This window comes from Megalobrama amblycephala, linkage group LG23 (assembly GCF_018812025.1).
Source record: "Megalobrama amblycephala isolate DHTTF-2021 linkage group LG23, ASM1881202v1, whole genome shotgun sequence".
Taxonomy (NCBI): domain Eukaryota; kingdom Metazoa; phylum Chordata; class Actinopteri; order Cypriniformes; family Xenocyprididae; genus Megalobrama; species Megalobrama amblycephala.
In genome coordinates, this window is record NC_063066.1 from 17,415,696 (window position 1) to 17,437,337 (window position 21,642).

A 21,642-nucleotide genomic window follows, 5' to 3' on the forward strand; every position below is an offset into this window, starting at 1 on the left:
AGGTGGCGACAAATGATTGATAAAAATGTATTTGTCATTGATTCATTCATTACAAAGAATTGTTCAAAAACGTTGATTCATCTATGAAACAAGTGACATCTTTATAATTGAGTCATTGAATCATTTATTCAAACCGATTTAAAAAAAATAGCTAATAATAATAATTAATTCAAAATAGTTAATGTTTTTTGTAAATAGACTGCAGCAACTAACATGATGTCAAAACATCTAGTAAATTAGCCTATGTGTTTGTTTGTTTTTAGTTGGCTGGAAATGGCTAAATTTTTCGTTTTTGTAGGCTATTGAGTGAATAAATATAGAAATCCCTTCATTTCTATAAAAAAATCGAATAAATTTTAACTGGAACGCCCCCCCATTTCCACCCCTAATCCTAAATGTAAAAGATGACACTTCCAACATGTCTTTGAATCATAGGCTATCTTTAATTTCTTTATTTTGTTTGATTTTTTTTTATCCACAAACAGAAATTTTCAAATTCATTATTAACCTTCTCATATTTCTTTTTAGATAAACAGACTGGCTTCTCAAATCTCTTTATTTAACAAATACGTGACAGATTCCTTAAACAATATAAGGAGTGTTATGGTGTAACTACGAGGTTTAATTTCCCTAATCTTGTCATTTTGCCTCTTTGTTTGTTACATGTGAAGTTTTGTGTAGATGCTCTTTCATTTTCTCCACAAAAATGCCTGTACAGTGTCATTTCTGTTTTATTAAGTCATTTTAAAAATATCTAATTTCACAATAACTTTATTATCCGTAATAATGATATTGTAATGGTTATATAATAATATAACCGGCCGATTGTTTCGTTTATTAATGCACTGAATGTACAGAGATGTGATGTTGCGCTATTAAGATTCGGCCGGTAGAAGGCAGTATTGCACAAATGTCCTGCAGCAACCATAACCACGAAGAAGAGTGTCAAAGAATTGTTTCTTTAACGTCCCAACAATATTTTCGTCATTAAACTGGCTTCTAAGCAGACTGCAACCATTTTAAAGCGTTAAACGCCATGGACGAAAAGGTAAAAATATACTTATTATGTGTTGTTTCCTTTTATATGTGATAAAATCGAGGCAGTTTACTGCTGCATGCTGTGATGGGCGTAGTTCAATGAAATGAACTGGTTAGATTTAAAAAAGTTATGACTTTTTTAATGATGGGAACTCTGCTGCACGCCCTCATACTTTGTGTGCCTGTTTGTTTGTTTTGGTTTATTTATTAGTAGGAGTTTATATGTGTCAACTACACACCTAATGAATGAACATGATAATGATCAGTGTTAAAACGCTGATTGGAAAAACAGCTCAGACCAGCCTAAGGTGGTTTTCTGGTCTTAGCTTGTCTCCCTGTCTGGTTAGGCCGGTCTGATTGGTACTTTTCACCTGGTCACACTGGGAGACCAGCTACACTAGTTTGGTTTGGATGGGAGACCATTGTAAACCTTCTAAAATCAGCATATAACTGATTTGACAGATTGTTCTCCTAATGCAGAGATTGTGGCTATATTTAAGTGTTATTAATGCAGTAGTGTTATGTTGTCATCACTTACATCTGTTATGTGTGGCAGGCTTTAGATCCTACTGCAGGGGATGATGGGTCAGAGGCAGCAGCAGCCAGTTCTTCATCATGTTTGGGAGCCACTGGAGGATCAACAAGTTCCCGTTTGGACTCGCAGCTCCAGGAGGCCATTCGGTTAAAGACAGAGGGCAATGCATTCTACAGGGAGAAAAATGTGCGCACTGCCATCGGACGATATCATCGTGCTTTGCTCGTTCTCCGTGGCCTGGACTCTGAGGTGAACGCTGCCCTGCAAGGGTTTGGGGCTCAAGTGCCTAAACTGAGCCAGAAGCAGGAGGACCTGCTGAGGAGCACTCAAGTAGACTGCTATAATAATTTAGCAGGTTTGTAATCCTTACAAAAAAGTACTTTGGCAGTGTGCTGTGGTACCGAATAACACAACACTAAAATGTAATCATTTTGCAGAAACTTTTATCCGAAGCAACTTTCTGTGAATTTTTAAGCATGTTTGCATGATTTTCTTTTTGGTCAGGCATTACCACAGTATTATTATAAGTCAAACTTTATCACACCATTTGGTTATTTCATATTCATTTTCATATTAATCTCCTATTGGTTTAAACCTCCAAACAAAATGCTTTCACCCTTTGCTGGTGCTTACCGTAACATCTTGACCACATGTTAAAACCTTTAACCCATGTTAGTCATATAAGAGATAAGAATCCTGTGAACTCGGTCCTTAATCTTTGATATAGGATCACCCATCTCATGATAACCAAGAACTTGCTTTAATTATTTGGAAAGAAATTAGTACTTTTATTCAGCAAGGGCACATATAATTTATCCAAAGTGACAGTAAAGAACTTTACATTGCAACAAAAGACTTCTATTTCATATTAATGCTGTTCTTTTGAACATTCTATTCATCAATGAATCCTGGGGAAAAAATGCATTACTGTTTCCATATGTTTTGGAGTAACGGCTGCTGAAAATTCTGATTTGCCATCACAGGAATAAATGACATTTTAAAATATACTTTAATTGTAATAAGCTTTGGTGAGCATAAGAGACTTATTTAATTAAAAACATTAAAAGAGCCCCAAACAAACCCTTTTGAACAGTAGTGTATGCAAAAGTTATCTAGGAAAGCATTCTCCTCTTTACCTATTTCTGTGTCTCACAGCATGTTTGCTACAGCGAGAGGTGGTGGACTATACCCGTGTGCAGGAGTACAGTCTGAAAGTGCTCCAGTGGAAGGCAGGTGACATTAAGGCCCTGTACAGAGCTGGTGTGGCTTCATTAGAACTGGGTGATGCTCAGACTGCTCGACAGTACCTCATACAGGCCAGCAGGGGGAAACCTAACGGTAAAGACCAATCACGTTCCACCTCTTTTTTTTCCGTCTATTTCATGGTTTTCGAACCTGCTCCAGGGGTTTATTTTAGGCAAACTAAGTCATTTCGCTTGATTAATTTTCAATCAAATTATTGTTAATATGTTATAAACGCTCAGATATCCAACTGAGAAACAAAATCAAAAGATTAAAATACGGGTTCGTTCACAGTATACTTGTTGCGATTGACTGTGTACATATGGATGTCAGATCTCGCTGTTTTTTCAGTCTCATGAGCAAAGTAAAGAGTAAGTCAAATTAAAAAACATGTCACGGGGCCCCTGCATTCCCTTCCATTCCATCATCTATATTTAAATGCAAGGTGTCCTGTGTGAACAGGCATCTAAAAATACATGGCTATATGCCACACAGAATCTGTTTTATCAGTGAAAATGTTCTGCATGATACAGAGTGAAAGTGCGCAATGATATTTGTATGAAAATCATTAAAGTCACTCCTGATATAACCTGAAAAAAGACAGACAAAGTGTTCCCATTACGATTTAATTGGCTGGTAATTTAATAGCCAAACTGTCCACAGTATTGCTGTGTAATTCAGATTTATTTACTTTGATTTAAAAGGCATATTTGTTTTATATCTACATGTTTCCTTCTTCTGTATGTGTGAATACTTTGAAAAGCTGTTTTTATGTCGGTGTCAAAAAGTGTGTAGTTAAAAAAAGTCCCCTGAGAAGAAGTTTGGGAACTACTGTTCTAATTAATATGCTTCCATGGATTTTTTTTACATTGTTTTCACAAGGGATTCAGCATGTTGAATTTTGAGCCTGTTACGTAATGTAGTGTTGTTACGTTTTGTGGATTGATCCATTTTCTTCAGTTAGTAAGATCAAACACCTCTGCTTTGCAGCCTTTGATTGAACTGCTCAGTTTCACATCAAATTCATTTCAATGGTTTAATTGGAAATAATGATGACATTCATTTTATCCTGTTCTCTATTTCTCAGATGCCAATGTAAAGAAACAGCTGCAGCGAGTGGAGGAGAGACTCAGCCAAGACTACCAGAAAGAGAAGGCACTGTACAAAGGCATGTTCAGCAAACAGAAACAGGGTGAGGAGCAGTTAGCAGAGGAGAAGACACAGAAACTGGTCGAAATGGACTAATAAATGACTCAGCAGGAGCATATGTCAAGTTAAATTAACTTAGTTGATGGAATCCTGTAGGAAGTGAGATGTTTTGCCTCAGGGCATGGATAATTTGCTGCATATAGCATTTACTGGTGTTGAAGGTCCCATGGCAGGATTAAATATGTGGTTGAAATCTGGTGCAATGTGGCAGCTTGAAAGAGAATTTTAATGCACTTAAAATGCGTTGTATTCTGGTATTGTATGGCTAATGTGCTATCAAGCTGCTTCTGTTTTGCATTCAGTTCCCTCGAGCTGTGTGTTATTTTTTTTGTTTCAGATGAAAGTTGTCTTGTTTTTTGTTTGTTCATCCTAATAAATATTTTTGAAAGTACCCAATGCATAATTTATTTGCCACTTGAAATAGAGTACTCAACCAAGATGTTGATAGATTGTTAATGGATTATGCTAATATGATTAGAAAAATGCTAATAAGATTTTTATTATAAGTGTAAAGTATGGCAGCAGAGTTTTTGTATGTGAGATCATTTAATCCTATTGTACCACAAAACTCTTCACTCAGCAGTAGCAGTCTATGAAGTCATTGCCAAGCAAATCAATAAGGATCATATTAAACTGGAAATACTTTTATTGATATTTCTTCATGTTTCAGCACTTTAACAATCATTTCAAATTATTTTATATTTTTTTCAAAGTCCTGAGCATGAGTTCAAACAACATCTTTTTGTATTTGGTCAGCATATACTTTAGAGTGCTCTTTTAAGCATAATATGTTCATAGTAAAAACAACACCAGCACCACTATGACCATAAGAGTGCACAGAAACACAACACAGCATGGCATGCAGAAGTACCTAAACAAGCAGTACGCGAGTAGATCGTACATTTGGAAAAATTGGCAGCATGGTTTCTCCCATTTTGAAATGTTCTTACTAATCTTTCTTTTTTGACTTGTGGTTTTTATTGAAACTGAGGGACCTCATAGAGCCAAACACTTTCCTTCCAAGGTCACGGAACGATCTGGAACGGGTGAGAGGAGCTGATGGGGGTGGCGAGGGTGAGAGGGAAGGGGACGAAAGAGGAGAAAGGGAGTGACTGCTTCCCTCCAGGCTCTGGGAGCGAGAGAGATGAAAAAGACTCGCAGTTGAAGAATGATGTTTCTCTTCCTTTCGCACAAGATTGCGAGTACGTTCGGAGCCTCGTCCTGCACGGCTGATCTCAAATGAGGAACGCCACTGATTGCTTTCCCGTTTCTGAGAATGTGGATCGAGAATTCCCTGAGACTCACTTCGAAATAATGCTCGTCTGGACAACCGAAGGCTGGAACTCCGACTGTCCCAACTTGTTCCTTTCTTTTTCGAGTTGTTTCCTCTTTGATCTTGCCTACTGGATGATGTTTCTTTCAAAGAGGTGTGCCTCCAACCAAATCCTCCAGCTCTGTCATCTCTCTCTTCATCCTCCTCCTCTCTTCCCCAAAATCGTGTTTCAAACCCCTTCCAAAACTTTCCACCCTTTTTAGGTGTTTGAGTGCTCATTTCATCCTCCCATCCGGTGCCATAGTCTCTTCCCGAATAGCTACTCACCGTGGATGCTCGGATAAGTTCTCTGGAGGCATGTTTTCCCTGGTAGAGCCTCTCTCCATCCCCACTCCTCCTCCAGCCTCTTTCTTGAGGCCTCCATCCAGCCCCTGTGTTCTGCCTGAGAGAACCTCCACGAGGTCGAATGGGACCCTCTAGTGGGGAACTACATGGATGAAAGCGTGGAAGAGAGCACTGAGATGGGGAGTCCCGCCGGAATACTGACAACTGGGCAGGAGTGAAAGGTGAATTTGAAAGTAGCCGAGGAGGGGAGTGGACTCTGGTGTGAGAGGAGCCTGGAGAGGAGGCAGGGTCCGATTGATTATGTGGGAAAGGCAGGATGGGAGAAGAACGAGTAGGCGTGTGTCCAGAATTGTCCGAATGAGGGCTACCTGACTGTGATGTCAGTGCCGAATGGCAATCCGAGTGGGAAACTTGTAGGCGATGCTGTTGAGATATGTAATCCTGTCCTGTGCCTGCACCTGTCCAGGCATTTGATGGTGGTGTCAGATTAGTTCGTTCTAATCCAAACGGGTGTTGAAATGAAGACCGGGAAGAGTGCAGTGTAGGAACGTTACTCGGAGAAGCAGAACCTACACCTCTTTCTCGTTCGTTCCTAAAACATTCGGCATCCAACTCCACCCCCTCCTCCATCAAACCTAGAACTACAGATCTTGGCAATCCAGATACACGAGAGATTTCACATACAACAGCAGAGTCCTCATTAAGTTTGGGAGGGCTGTCTGAAGCTTTGATTGGAGGACAACCCTCTGCCTCTTCTCTTGAGGCTCCACTCCAGTCTAGAGACTTGGAGAATCCCACTGGAGCAAAGGTCTTTCCAGTTATCTCCAGAGACCCACGATGGTTCACTGAGGAAGGGCAGGTGGAGATCCTTGGTCTCCTGCTCCAGTTTGGAGTGCTGGTGATTGTAGATGTTGAAGAGGAAGGGGAAGCAGTTGGAGTGACTATGTTGGCGGAGAGATGCCCACATGATCCTGAGACCTCTTCTTTCACATTTTTAGCATCAAAACTTAAAGTCTTGTTCAGGTTTGGATTTAGGTTCAAATTCAGATTCAAATGGAAGCTGATGTTGAAATCCTCCCCTGTCACGGAGGGCAAGTTTCCGAGGTTGATGGAATTGCGACTTGCATGTTTACCAATACTGCTGAGGCTAACTCTCGCTGAATTGCCCAGAATAGACTTACAAGGAGTCACACTACCTCCAGACAGGCTGGAAGAGGAAGCACTTCTTGGGTGGAGTCCCTCATAACCAGCACCTGCAATGTTTATTTGGTGTCCACGACTGGAAGTTTCAGCAGCCACCCTGCAGTGATGCTGATGGACTAATCTGTTGATGTATTTCTCCAGCTGAGTAAAGGAAGGAGAGGCTGGAGGCTGGTTCTTCACAGGAGGTTGATCAAGCCCTGGCTCCTCAGGCTGCTCACTCTCTGGACTGGGTGAGAGGCGAGTGGGGGATGGTTCCTGGCAGGTTGTGAACAGGGGGCTCTGGAGGGCCACAGCATGGAGTGGACTAGGGTAAGGGTACACCTCTTTTGTCTTCCGAGAAACTAGGTCAGAGCAAAACTTGGGATCCAGCTGAAGCTGTGGACTGGAGTTGGAAGAAGGTAAAAGAGAGCCTGGATGAATCCCTCCCAAACTGGAACAAAGGTCTGTCAGGAACACGAGGCTATTGAGCTCAAGGTCCCCTGTTTATAAGGAATAAAAAATGTGATATTATTTACATTGTCCTTATTTAGTATACCAAAAATGATTATTGTAATTAGAAGACAGCATCAAAAAACACCAAATTATTACAAAAAGAACATATGAAAACATGTCCAGGTCACAAATCGTTTGATTTTTAAAAAATAGATTCACCCACAAAGACCTTATAGCATAGATGTAAGATGGCATACCAGTAGAAAATGGCCTTCTTTCTTGTTTCTCCACTGTGCCCTCAGGACACTCTGTACTAAGAGATTCAACCTCCCTCCAATGAGTGGCACTATGATCCAGTGAGCGAGGCCTACAGTTGACTTTCACTGAACCTCCTGGAGCTGCCTCGCTGGATACAGAGTAACAAGAGTCTGACAGAGAACTCCCACTGACTGAGTAAAAACCTGTGGACAAGAGAATGACAGATGAAGTTAAGATTGTTAGGAGGAAAAGTGCCACAGGGGTGACACATGATTTAAATGATGGGATGGCCATAAAAAGCTAGGGTTAATGTTTGCCAAAGTAAAAAGAGACCTGCCAAAAACACAGAAACTATGTGTCATGTTGAAGTTGAGAGGTCAACACTGAATCGTTTGTTTCAAATAGAGCCCCAAGCCATCCAAGCTATGAGTCATACGCTTGTGTGAAATGGATTACAATTTCAACGCAGGGCTCATTCTTCAGGGAAGGCTTTAAGGATAACTGCTTTTAATTTAGACATAGTTTCACTGACTGATTAATCTTTACAAAGTTTATCCAAACAGGTTTCAATGTGTACAAGTTTATTCTTATCATGTAGAGCTAATGTGATGTTAAAGTTAGAGCTAACTTCTTGATGTTAAAATATGTTCTCCAAACCCAGCTTATAAAATATTGCTTTTTTTTGTCTGAGCATCTAGACAGAGATATATTGTCCATGAATTTAATTTACTATAGTTCCTATAATGAGTTTCGCTGTAATTTTATGACCTATGGTTTTAAGCACTGTGTATATCTAAGAATTGAACAGTATTTTTTTGTGACCAGTACTTTGACTTTTACATGGTCACAAAATTACATTTGTATTTCAGATAAATGCTATTCTTTTGAATGTTCTATTCATCAAATAATCCTGAAAATAAGAAATGGTTCTTAGGCACCAAATCAGAATGATGATTTTTGAAGGATCATGTGACACTGACGACTGGAGTAATTATGCTGAAAATTATAATAAATATAAAATGTAATAATAAAATAGAAAACAATTATTTTAAATTGTAATAATATTTACTGTATTTTTATTTTTTTTTAATCTTACAGACCCCAAACTTTTGAATGAAAGTGTATATTTATTTATTTATTTATTCTTATTTTTTTTAAGGTTTAATATCTTTTCATCCAGGTTTTGATGAGCACTGCTGAAAAACATACAACACCAAGAATAGCCAGCTGTGACTAAATAATTATATAATGCTTCAAATGCCAAATACTAAAAAGGGAAACAATATTGTGGAACAATGACTAATCACACAATTCCCTCTCAGTGAATAAAAACAACTTTAGAGAAGCACCTCAGTGTGAGATACTTTAGAGGCCCAAGTGCCTTTGTTAAAGGTCCAAGTATCCACACAAAAAGTTCTCTTTACCAAACAACAAAGATTTATAATTGAGGAATTTGGAGTATCAGCACCTGAGCTGGGTCTAGAGTCGCAGTCAAGCGGTGTGGTGCCAGGGAAGTCTGGGGTTTGAGAAGACAGCAGATCAGACGGGATGTCCCAGGACAACGTGGACCAGCGTGAGCTTATCCCCTCTCCTGTAGTGCCGAGGCAAGACAGATCAGGGTTTGCAGGGGACAGGCTCTGAAACAGATGGAGGAGTCATGTTACTACAAGATAAGGTGATAACACAAAGACCCCGTTTACACCTAGTATTAACATACGATCATGACGCATGTATTTGTACTTTGTATTTGGAGCTAAACGCTAATCCATCATGACGAATCCCAGACAGCAGCAAAGGACTGCCTATTCATCTGTCAATCTAATATTTCAATAAAAAAACAGGTTTAAACTTTTTTAAAAATGGTTTTAGCACAAAATAACAATCTGATTGGATGCATACATAAACATGCACACATCACCGAGCATCAATGCCTGATGTTAACATGAAGTGACAAACCGATAACGTGCAACACACAAATGTAGTCCTGAAATCAGAGATCCTATCCTCGAAATATGATCACAGCTCACTGGAGATGCATGTTAAACAGGTGTAAACAGAAATCGTCTCAGCTGACCAGATCACCCACACTGATGTAATTACCAGGAGAGAAATCATGTATCTGTGGTGTTTATATGTGGTGTATACATTTACAAAACAGTGCACATGTAAAAGGGAAGCCACATCATTAGCTGGTAACTTTAATGTCTAAGCCTGCTTTTCATAATAACGGAGACCAATCAAGGGAATGCTTTGGTTAAAGTTCGCTTCTGCTCAGAAGTTTTAAATCACTTATCTCCATGGAGTGTTTACTGGGTTTAGCTGTTTGTGATCCCCAACCTTCCCCCATCGCAAGGAATCTCCCCTTGCAACACTTCTGAGGAATCCCATCAAACCAAGTGACTATTGTGCATATCCTGCTAAGTCCGATCAACCTTCGGTCAGACTTTTACACAGACAATGCAGGTGATGCATTGGTGAAATGAAAAAAGCCGGGGGAGGGCGGTTAATAAGCAGAGAGCGGAGAAAGACAGATGATGAAACAAAGGAGAAAAGGAGAAAAGAAGGGGGGATAATGGGTATTGAAAGACAGACTTTGACCAGGCTTATCTCTGCTCCAGCAGTTTACCCACAATTCCTGTCTCGGACTCTAAAAATACATATGGAAGGGAAAACATACAATGTAAAGAGTGAGCAGGACATTGGTGGAGGAAAAAAGACGAAGGTGGAATACTCAGGGAGAGGAGCATAAAGAGACTGATAGCAAAAAAAGAGTTTTGAAGAAAAGTAGAGAGCACGGGGGATGGGTTGCCTAGTGAGACGAACAGCATGAAGGAGGCATCTCTTATGTGAAGACCCCCCCTCCCAACCACCACCACTCCTGGATATAACTGCCTCCCCCACTTCACTTCAGAAAACTGTCAGGCCTCTCTTCTCTTCCTGCCCTCTCTCTCCTTCTCTTTCTCGCTCTCCTTCTCCTCTCCTCGCCCACACATCCGATTTAGCAGAAATAATTTAACTATCTCTTTGCTGATGGAATTTGAACTACCACGTGCATTGACACTTCCACATGCAATGGACAAAAACACTTATTTCTTACTGTGGTACTTGAATGATATGCATCGGCTTGACTATGACAAAACATTGATAAACTTAAACCGTAAAACATATCCTCTAAAGTCCCTAATTCGTTCACATAAACCTATGCACACATCTAGACAGAATCTATATTGCATTATCCCAGTATACAGTTGCAATTTATTTCATTTCACTGGGAAGGGGGCTTGGAAGAAGCATTTGCTCAATAGGGGAAATCTGATATGGGTCTCACGCAGGGTGCACTGGCCATTTTCCAGCTACCGATCAATTCATGAAGGAGTGCTATGGCACATGGAAACTGCATTACATGAGGCTAATGATGCAAATGGACATAAAATAATGGGAATAATGAGGTGAATATCCAGTCTGGCCATCAGCTCCATCGACAGAAAAATTACTCATTCAATTCCCTCACTGACACAGGAAATGGTTTAACGTCATATTATAATAACAAGGTGAGTCTTGTGGGAGGACGATGGAAGACAGCTTTTCCGCTGCTGAATCAGAGCAATCAAACCTTTGACTGAAAAACTTATATTGTAATGGTCTAATAAATCAACGTCAGTTAAAGGAAAGACTATGCATAGTAGCTATGAAATCAGATACTGCATTCAGCCATGGCGCAGCAGTCCATCCTAGTGAGGGGTTAACATATCAGTTGCTCTGCATGGCACACCCCCGTTCTCCATCTCTCTGTCCGTTTCCCTCCATCCTCTCTCTCCCTCAGCGGGTAGCAGAGGAGAGGTGATATCTGTGACGCCGACAACAGAAACATTTCTACATGTGGTGTTTATGCAAATGGAAGTTGCGTAGGTGGAGAGGCAAAAACATTGCCCCGATGATGACTAATACTTTTGTCTCATGATACATATTGCTGTTTCTCATGCGCACATTTTGCTGGACTGAATGACTACTTGTAAATGTCCTTTAAAAGCCCTTTGAAATTGTGAAAACAATTTTGTATGCCATGAAAGAAACTGCTCTTAATCACAACACTTTGATCTAGGAGATCCCGAATAATTATATAAATGCTCTATAATGAATGAGGGACATGAGAAATAATTGATGAGGTATAATGCCACTATTAAATGTATTTCAGATTTGTGGCTTCACTTGGGGTTACTTACACACTTGTCCATTATATATAACACACAATGGTGCTTCTATTGTCAACTCTCACATACACTTCCCTCTTTCTCCCATTACACGATCACATATCTGAACAACACCTGTTATGTGTCCTCCATACCTGGTCAAGAGCCCTACCACATCATCATGACAAAACTAACATTTTGTTACCACAGTCTAAGATAGTATGTGTAGATTAATATGGCATTGATATGTCATTGGATAAATTGTTCCACCCTCTTAATCTACAAAACAGTGCATTATTTGTCACACGGCCATATAAATTAGAACGAGCCCTTTATATACAGTTGCCTACATTTGAGAGACGCCTCAAAAAATTCATTTACATGCCAAAGTATTTTTTTACAAGACAGGTGAAATTCTAAAAATGATCTAAAAATGTGTCATGTTTGTTGGCGAACTGCCAATGTATAAAACATTTAAAATTTTATGCAAATAATTTAATTATTAAATAAAGCATTTTTACCAAAATGGTAATTTGGGTTATAACATTACCATTACTAAAAACTATTACTACAAATATCAAATTTTACAATTTTTTGTTGAATTACAATGAAAAAAAAATGTCTGGATGGTTTCTGCAAAAATTAACCATTGGAATGAGAGAAATCATTTAAATAAAAAGTAAAAAAAAAAAAAAAAAAAAAAAAAAAAAAAGGAATAAGACAATATATTAGTAATTTGCTTATATTTTTGTGTAAATTGTTAACATAATGATTCAACTTACCCCTAACATGGGGCAACTACCTTTTTTCAGAGAAGTCATATTTCTATATTTTTATAGATGCTTTCTCACTTCAGTTGATAAATTAAAAATGACACAGCTGACCCTACTGCCCCCCCACATGATTCCACTAAGAGGGATTTGGTATTTTTCAATGGCGCAATCAACATGCATTGTGTGCAGTGGCCTAAAATAGCTATGGACTCCAACTCAACCTTGACACGTTGAAGAAAAAGGTGTGTACAATTCTGAAATGTAAACACAGCAGCGTCCTGTATAGGTCATGCAACCTAAGCTCCACTGGATGCTACTGTCACTAAAACGCTTAGCAGGTGCCACCAGCAGGGTTCCACCTCGACGACGAGATCAAAGTTAAAATTTCAAGGAACATTATGTTCCTGTGGTAATTTCCCACGTCCCCACTGACCTGTTGCCTGTGGGAGGTTGCGGCACCATCCTCGGCGGCGCTTTCCTGTCCTTCCCCCTGGTGAGCGGGCGCTCCATTCACGTCCAGTACCGCATCCACCATCTCCAGCTGTCGTCCTCTGAGAAGGTCCAGCTCCATTATGCCGGCCAGAGTGGCTTTCAGCCGCTCTCCGATACGAACCCGCTCGCTCCCTGACCATAGCGAATTCACACAACCGCGGCGTCCGGCCATTGTGCGCGCAAAATCGGTTTCGAGGCAGACACTGTGGTCGCCGGTGAACGGGAGGGCTCACTGCTCGCCTCTAGCCAGAGTACCGACTGTCAATGCAGCATGAGGGCTGTGCGACATGAGCAGCACCAGAGCCGACGCTTAAAATTCAGAGTCCGTAACAATGTATCTTTGCAGCTCACGAAAATGCAGTACGGAGGCAACTCAACTTTCGCTCGGAGGCACATGTAACAAAGGCATACTTTCAAGGTCTTAATTTACACCCCCGAATAATACTTCCCCACCTGACCATTTTGAGACGCTACAATCATCACGTCAGCTATCATTCGGTTCATGATGATGAAGATGATGTGGACTGAATCATATGCGACGGTCTTGCACACAGCTCACTGCTGTGAAGAAAAGAGTATGAATAGGGCGGAGTTAGAACGTGAAAGCTCGCTGCTGATTGGCCGGGGAAGTTTTCGAACAGAATTGACTAGTTTTTTTAAGAGAAGGAATGTGAAATCTGCTAGTTGGTACGATATGTTTAGACTGTAGTGTAGCTAGTTGGCATCTGACTAATATTTACACGCAAAAAAATGTATTGTGTTTTGTATTAAATTGAGAGACTGAAAATGAGTGTTTTACAGATTTTTTTATTCACCCCACAGACTCGATTCTGTTTGAATCGTTTGAATCCAAAGATTCATTAGCGCGCTTCACAAGCGGAAAATGATTCAGTGCATGGAACGATTCGTTCATTTAAACAAACATGTCACGTTCGCTCACGAGCCATATTAGTTTAATTATGGGATCACTTTCAAATACGCAATAAAGAAAAACAAGTGATGGCCCAGATTGTGAATTATAACGAGTATGCTGTTACTTTTTAATGACGTATATTAGCCTACTTTGTGTACTTTTCCATATGATCAAATATCCGCTTGGTTTTGTTGGTTTCAGATAGCAGGTTCCTGCGTCGGCTGCTATGCGACGAGAACATCTATTGTAGAAACAAACAACTAAAACAATGTTTCTAACCAACAGGTGGCAGTATCTGCCTGTCTAAGCTGCACCTCTACAAACCAACTAAATTTCCTTCAGTAATCATTTAATCACCTACCACTCTGACAGAGACTCTAAAAATAGGCCATATAGGCTGTATATTCCATATCCACGTTGAATAGGCCCATATAATTTAATTTATAGTACTAATGAAACCAAATCACAAATAAAAATATCTGATGAAAATAAATAGGCTAATATCTGACTTGCTTCAACATGATGTATAGGAAAATGTAGCCATGTAAAATCTGTTTGTTTATAAAACCGTAATAATTCCAATTCCACTGACTGCAAAAATGTATTCTTATACATCAAAAGAAATATTTATATATTTCTTTCTTACTTTCATTACTCTGTATTAAAACTACACTAACTTGACTATTCATAAGCTAACTTCTTCATAAGCTAACCCTAAACTCCAGCATTTCTCTTCCATTTAACATTCATTTTCAACAATTTACATCACCAGCTATTTTGCCTATATTACACTGATGTGAGCATCTTTAAGTCAGATCCATCAAAAAACAATCAAAATTCAAATAGCTTACTTTTCACCTGTTTTCAACCTGCTTTGAAATTTCAATGTCTTGTCAAGTTTTTAAGCAACACATTTGAGCCAGTGAGGGGTATAATGTGTGTTTAAAGTGTTTAACCCCACAATGTGTCACATTCTATTGTTATCTTGACTGTGTTGTTTAATGTCAGGCACATAATAATGTACACTGTTTACTTCGTATCTCCCTGACCTCATTGAGAATGGGGGCATGGTGAGGATGGGCCTTAGGGTAAGTGAAAAAAAAGTGGCTTTTGTTCCAAACTCTGAGGCGCTTGGACTCTGTTCAACTATAGCTATGCAGCCTGTAACATCATACTAACCTCATTGTGTTTGGGCATCAGTCATCTGACAAAAAACACAAGGGATAGTTCACCTAAAATGAAAATTCTGTCATCACTTACTCACTCTCATGCCATTCCAAATCTTTCTTCTTTGGAACATAGCCTATTTATATACCACAGCAGTTATGCAGTATATATACAGGGCTTGACATTAACTTTTTTGCTCACCAGCTACTGTGGCTGGTGGTTTTTCAAAGTTACTAGCCACTCAGCATTTTCACTGGCCACAATTTTGACATCGATACCATGGTGAAAAACTGCCATATACATAATTTTAATATTATCTCATAATTTGGCACCAGGTATATTAGGCTGCTGTCACTTTAAGGCCTGACGCACGGACCCAATATACTGTACTACATGCGTTTTACCAGCATTTTTGCATTATTTTGGATGTATTTGATTGTCTAAACGCCATTAGCAGTAAAAAAGAACTCAATTTAGTTCTGAATTTAGTGCTTACCAGGTTTGTGTGCCTGCACTTTGGGTGTGAGCACAAAATCTGCGGGAATGAGTAAAATTATACACAATACGTGCAATACCACACCGAAATTCAAACCCTGTAAATCCCAGGATACACTGCACTATTTTAGCAATCCTATAAGATCATTACAAATCACACTGTGCGACATGGATCTATTAAATTTGGTACGACATGCATCTGGACTGTACGATGATGACATCTGTTGACTCATAGGCAACGATGCAAGTTTGTAAAGAAGAATAAAATGTCATCAGCATGCACTAGTGGTAAACAAAAAGACCATGTTGAATTACACCTTAGCAGTTGTAGTTTTTATGTGTGCTGAAAACAAAGGAAGCAGCAAAAGAAGAAGGAAAAAAGAGCTTGAGGTAAGCAGTTTTAAGTTTTAGCACCATGTCTTGTTGATTTCATGTCGTATTTTTATTGGCCGGTCAGTAGACGTAGGTTGTAGCAGCAAACACACTGTGTGATGATCATGCTGAATTTCTGACACTGTCAGAAAATGGTCGTAGGCTATCTTTGGTCGCGAGACTGGGAAAAAGGCTCTCTTTGAACCTCTCTAACTGTACAACATAGGACCACTGATTAAGAGCCATGATCACAGAAATCCCCACGATTGTTTCACGATGGCAATCTTTCGTCTGGGACAGCCAAAAATCATGCAGTGTATCCCAGGCTTAACACCAACAATATTCATCCAGAGCAAATGAAACGAGTGAGGGGAGGCGGGTTTGAGTATCAAATCGCTGTCGGAGAGAAGCGTTTCAGATATTTCAGCATCGATATGTATCGAAAAATTTACATTTTTGACACTACATTGCACTTAGTTTATTATTTCAGATGTGTTTTTTTTTTAAAGACTACATTTGAAAAATGTATATAGCCTATATAAAATTAAACCCACCAAAGTGGCTAGTAGAAGTGACTACGTTACACGTCACTGCTGAAATCGGTGTTTATGTCGAGCCCTGCATGTAAGTATCTTCTGTTGCTTCCGAAGAGGAGTACTAAATGAAAAATTAAGATATTTAAACCAAATAAGAAAAAATTGGACATCTGTAGCCTATTCAAAAGTTTTCACCCCCTGCCTCTGGTGGTGATCATGGGCACTACAGCTGGTGGATGTAACAAATAGGCTTCAAATTGTCAACTTGAATCCCACCATTTGTCTTGTTCTGCAGGAGAAAGCAGTTTTGGAATGACATGAGGGCGAGTAAATGACAGAATTTTCATTTGGTCAACTATTCCTTTACGTCACACGTGTATTTTAAAGGTTATAAATGTATAGCCTATACAATTTATGAATTGCAATATTTGGTGGCCACAATGGTTTGATAGCTTTTGTGTGTATATGTGAGTGTGTTACCTTTTACATTTGATGTTTGTACATTACATTACACAAATAGTTTTGTATTTAATGTTTACATTTAAAAGTAAAAACCTTTTTGACTAAAATGATCATACCCTTTTCAATAAAAAAAATATATTCAAAAGGCGTCATAAACCGTCTACTTGATTTTGTCCTGTTATTTGAGTTCAGTGAACTCTAAACTAGTCAGATATGTCACGTCTGTTGTTCACTGTGGTGTTACACAAACTATTACACAAGCTGCTGAAGCCTTGATTCCTAATTAAGCTGTCATGGCACTCACATTAGAAAAAAGCTGAACTTCAAATAGCCTAACCGGTGTCTGTGAATGTTGTGCTCATTTACTGCGACCCGTTCATTATTGATCCAGCGCGAGGACGGGAGAGGCTGTGAAGAGGTTTTGAAGAGCTTATGTAACTACTAATATATCCTAATATGATCGCAAGGACTTTAATTACGCGCAAGCACTTCTCATCTTTTCACACTTCAGACTGTCCTCCCCCCCTACTAACACACACAGACACACCCGTATAAAGGCCAAGCCCCGCGAACTGAAAGCAGGCATTTGAGACAACCTTCATCCGTGGGCACTTCGTCAGCCCGGACACAGCCTCCTCCTACCACACCATCGTAAACGTCTCCATCCTCAAGTCAGAATGCCTCCCTACGAGAAATCCATGGAAATTATGCCTTTCAAGCAAAGGAAGTGCCTGGGTAGGTCATGACTTCACAACAACATTCAACTTTTGGCATTTTACTAACTACCTCGCTTGAAATCTTTTATTTTAAAAGTTTTTTAAACATTTAAATATCTGTTACCTTTATGCTTATCTTTTTAGCTAAAGACAATTTTCCACAATGCAGACAAGTTACTATTAAGGCCTCTTACTCATGTAGGCCTACTTACTTTCTTTTTAGTTAGCCTATTACTTATTGTTTTATATTTAGGCTACTTTTCAATTATCAGAAAAACATTTTTTAAATATTGTTCTTCCTATGCAGCAACAAGAAAAGATGAAGTCTGCAATATTCGATCAAAGTTCCCCAACAAATTACCGGTGAGATGCCTATTTGAATATGAAATGATTAAACAAAAAAAGAACAGCAGCTATTTTAAAACGTATAAATTATGTTTTGTATTTTAGGTAATTGTGGAGCGATATCTTCAGGAGAAAAAGCTTCCCCTACTGGACAAAACCAAATTTCTTGTCCCAAATGAGCTGACATTAGGGCAGTTCCTCAGTCTGCTCAGGTGTGTAGACTCTCTTTCTTAATTATAAAAGTATATGCAGCTTTTGTCTTGTCATGTGTCAGTTTTTCTTTTTCAATTTTCTTAAGTCAGTGTTGAATATGTGTTGTGTGAACAGTGAATCAGACGTGTTTTGCCCTGCCACATTGCTTAGGTCATTGTATGCACGACTGTATGAGGCACGCCTGAAGTTTCAGGCACTTAGCAATTACTTTAAGTAATGCCAATTTTATGTCTCGCTCTTTCTTTTTCTCTTACAGAAGTAAGATAGCGCTAGAGGCATCTCAAGCTCTGTACCTACTGATCTCAGGAAGGAACATGTCCTGTTTGTCAACCAGTATGGGAGAAGTTTATTCACAGTTCAGAGACCCTGATGGCTTCCTCTACATAACCTATACATCCCAGGACATGTTTGGGTGAAAAGATTCTCCAAAATGACCACGTGACACACAGATCACCTCACATAACTCCAGACTGATGCCTTTCTGAGATCATAACTCACTATTGCTGCTAAATGAAGACTCTCACTGTGCTTTAAAAACCACACAGTCCACCAATCTCACCTGGCCGAGAGGACTCTTCTGACCTCATTTCTAAGTAGTTTAGATTTCTTTGAGGCTAATGTTGAAGTAAGCTTTGAAAGAGGTTACAGCTGAGCCGTGTAATATGAAGAACCGAAGAGTGATGGCACTTGCACTACTCCTCAAGCTGCTCAGTCATGAGGCTCTGAATTACGACAAGACACAAAAAAGGACGTCCTGTCCCTCAAAGGACCTGGGATGTCCTGTTACAATGAGACAGGGTTTGTTCAATGCTGTTTCCTCTCCGCGCTCTTTCTGGGATTGCGCATCTGTGTTCCTAAAACAAACACAGAGGAGACGAACAAACAAACAACTATTTGAGTACCTACTCTGGAATGAAAATGAGTGCAAACAACACAGTCATTATGTACTCAGCTTCAACTGCAATTTATCCTCAATAAATCAGTTTAGTTCTTTTAACTGGATGTCTGATTTCATTTGATTCAATGTATAGTATTCTGTTAATGTGGTTTGTTCTGTTCAACAGGGCACTAAGATTAAAATATATACTAACACACCATCAAAATAGTGGTAGGGACCTATTTTGCTTATTTGTCATCTGGTTATTTCTAAGTACAGCTTAAAATAAGCAACGTGGTGACTGAGTGATTGTTTAACTCTCTATGGTACTGTGTTGCCACCAAGTAACAGCCTTTATATATATATTATATTATAAAATGAGACACCAATTTAATTGGTCAGTGCCATCTCAGGGGAGGAGAACTCAAATACTAACCAATGAAAATGCTTAAAAAAAAGAAGTGGTCACATGACTCACATGGGTTTATTTTGTGGCTTCTTTCAGCAGTGAAAAGTGAATTTTTCACTAATTTTCGTCCAGTAATCGACAAAAATCTTCATTGATAAGTAAAGAAATATTTTCAAAAACTTTATATATCATCAAATGTATCATAGGACATTACAAATAACTGCGTTGCCTCAAGGCATAATGAAATCGCACAAGGCCATACCAGCCATACTAGGCTGGAATACAAGTATATTTTGTCAAAAGAGTTAGAATTATCTAAATGCATTGAAGAATAGCAATTTGCATGCTAGGCCTATATCTCCAGATACATCATGATTTTATGCTGGAGATGAATAGAAAGAGAAGCCTGAAAAGCAGGTCATTCGCCTGTCTGGGTTGAAAGAAAGGAGCGATGCAAATACCCAGGTTGTTCAGTCCAGTGCTCAAAATGTGCTACCCACCTGGGTTTTTCTGTTTAGAGGAATTGCTTTCTCAACTTTCACAAGCAGTGAGGTGCCAATAGTGAGGAATGGGATTTTGTGTGTATGTACTTGTGTATGTATATGCTTGTAAGAATAAGGTGCATATTAGGATAAGGTAATAGTGATTTTTAATGTTTTACCTTAAACAACACTGACTGTAATGTTTTAATATGTTATGGTTTGGTAATGTTTATTGATTTTGTTATAGTGTCCAATTTTAAGCAGGAAAAACATCACATTTTTTTCCTCATTGATATCATATTGCATCCACAGAGGGTTATATACTCATAAACATGCACACAGCAGTGAAGCAATTCTCTGCTAGACATCTGAGTCAATGCTTTTTAGTCACACACCTCTTCTAAAGATGCATCACCTTCTTACACATGGCTGTTATTAACCAGCATCCCTAATAGAAGGGTTTTGGTTACTGTGTCAGTAAGCAGTCACATGGGGAGGTGCTAAACAGGTCTGGTCTTAAAGATTATATGGCTGTAAACCATTTAAAAGGCTGTGAATTGCTTGTTAGTTTCCTTAAAGATGCAACAATGCCCTCACACTTTATCCTTATCTAGCAAAGCGGTTAAGTTTAAGATTATGTGCAGCAAATAAAGTGTGAGTTGAGAGTGGTCATTTTAAATGTTTCACATCTGCATTCTTACTGTCACTTAGAACATTACTGGGAACTTTAGCATGTTCCTGTAAAGTGTGTTGTGAAAGCGGAATGCATTAACTGAGAAATGACAATGAGAAAGTTCAAACGGTGGTAAATTGAGGTCGCTATTGGACAGAATGCATACTGATACTATGTTAAGGTGATAATGAAGTGTATGTATCACTGCCAAAACAAAGTATCTATAGACAAAGTTACACTTTTGTTCAAAAGTGTGGGGTTGGTAAGATTATGTTTTTGAAAGACTCTTATGGATAAATAATTAAAAAAAAATGTAAAAAAACGTGAGTAAAAACATGTTTATTTATTCCTGTAATGCAGGAACAGTTTTGCTGCTTCATATTTTTGTGGAAATCGTAATTTAGTCTTTTTATTGTGATTCTTTGATGAATATAACATCTTTACTGTCACTTATGATCAATTTAATGCATCCTCACTGAATAAAAGCATTCATTTTTTTAATTAATTACTTTTAAGTGGTATATCAAAGATAAGCTTGATTCAAAATAACATGCATTTGTTACTTTATATATATTTATATACATATATTTTTTTATTATAAAAATGGATTTGAATACAATCCAGTTATTAGTGAGAGATCAATTAAAAAAAAAAAAAATGAATGGGTGATCTTTATCTTTTCAACTATGAATGTGTTGCAAGAGGGTTCACGTTACACTAAACTAAGAAAGTAGTAGTCAGCTGTATGAGAAGGAAAAAAAAAAGTGATCAGCTCCCAACAGCTGCCAAAGAAAACACAAGACGCTGTACTGTACATTGAAGCAACTCAACATAAGCATAAGCATAGAGATATATGACGCTGTCACTGCATTATTACCATTCCAAAAAGACCTTAGTTTTTCCAAAGCTCTTTCAAAAGCTCTTTCAAAAGCTCTCAACAAGTACATAGTTCTCTGTCAGCACTCATGAAAACAGAAGACAGATATATGTAC

At 38.8% G+C, this 21,642-nt stretch overlaps 3 protein-coding genes across 3 annotated transcripts; 2 read left to right on the top strand and 1 right to left on the bottom strand.

Annotated features, from left to right (window-relative positions):
* The first annotated feature begins 891 nt into the window (after nucleotides 1–891).
* On the top strand, nucleotides 892–4,415 carry ttc9c (tetratricopeptide repeat domain 9C). The gene is made up of 4 exons (XM_048175831.1): nucleotides 892–1,048; nucleotides 1,595–1,928; nucleotides 2,729–2,911; nucleotides 3,903–4,415. The coding sequence occupies exons 1-4, from the start codon at nucleotides 1,037–1,039 to the stop codon at nucleotides 4,058–4,060; spliced, it is 687 nt and encodes a 228-aa protein (XP_048031788.1). The 5' UTR covers nucleotides 892–1,036; the 3' UTR covers nucleotides 4,061–4,415.
* Nucleotides 4,416–4,652: 237 nt separating this feature from the next.
* si:ch211-168f7.5 (dapper homolog 2) lies at nucleotides 4,653–13,830 on the bottom strand. The gene is made up of 4 exons (XM_048175828.1): nucleotides 12,932–13,830; nucleotides 9,004–9,172; nucleotides 7,535–7,738; nucleotides 4,653–7,324 (listed from the first exon to the last, which is right to left on the bottom strand). Exons 1-4 carry the CDS (start codon nucleotides 13,160–13,162, stop codon nucleotides 4,974–4,976), a joined length of 2,955 nt encoding a protein of 984 aa, XP_048031785.1. The 5' UTR covers nucleotides 13,163–13,830; the 3' UTR covers nucleotides 4,653–4,973.
* A 3,394-nt stretch (nucleotides 13,831–17,224) lies between these two features.
* map1lc3cl (microtubule-associated protein 1 light chain 3 gamma, like) lies at nucleotides 17,225–19,206 on the top strand. Its single transcript, XM_048176279.1, has 4 exons — nucleotides 17,225–17,670; nucleotides 17,959–18,014; nucleotides 18,102–18,208; nucleotides 18,466–19,206. Exons 1-4 carry the CDS (start codon nucleotides 17,613–17,615, stop codon nucleotides 18,623–18,625), a joined length of 381 nt encoding a protein of 126 aa, XP_048032236.1. The 5' UTR covers nucleotides 17,225–17,612; the 3' UTR covers nucleotides 18,626–19,206.
* Nucleotides 19,207–21,642: the final 2,436 nt, after the last annotated feature.

Excerpts from the sequence above, each read along its gene's own strand:
- map1lc3cl (XM_048176279.1), top strand. The coding sequence starts at position 17,613 with ATGCCTCCCTACGAGAAATCCATGGAAATTATGCCTTTCAAGCAAAGG. Across the intron at positions 18,015-18,101 it reads AGTTCCCCAACAAATTACCG|GTAATTGTGGAGCGATATCT; the intron begins GTGAGATGCCTA and ends TTTGTATTTTAG. Across the intron at positions 18,209-18,465 it reads CAGTTCCTCAGTCTGCTCAG|AAGTAAGATAGCGCTAGAGG; the intron begins GTGTGTAGACTC and ends TTTCTCTTACAG.
- ttc9c (XM_048175831.1), top strand. Across the intron at positions 1,929-2,728 it reads CTGCTATAATAATTTAGCAG|CATGTTTGCTACAGCGAGAG; the intron begins GTTTGTAATCCT and ends TGTGTCTCACAG. Across the intron at positions 2,912-3,902 it reads CAGCAGGGGGAAACCTAACG|ATGCCAATGTAAAGAAACAG; the intron begins GTAAAGACCAAT and ends TCTATTTCTCAG.
- si:ch211-168f7.5 (XM_048175828.1), bottom strand. The coding sequence starts at position 13,162 with ATGGCCGGACGCCGCGGTTGTGTGAATTCGCTATGGTCAGGGAGCGAG. Across the intron at positions 9,173-12,931 it reads CAACCTCCCACAGGCAACAG|AGCCTGTCCCCTGCAAACCC; the intron begins GTCAGTGGGGAC and ends CATCTGTTTCAG. Across the intron at positions 7,739-9,003 it reads CGACTCTAGACCCAGCTCAG|GTTTTTACTCAGTCAGTGGG; the intron begins GTGCTGATACTC and ends TCTTGTCCACAG.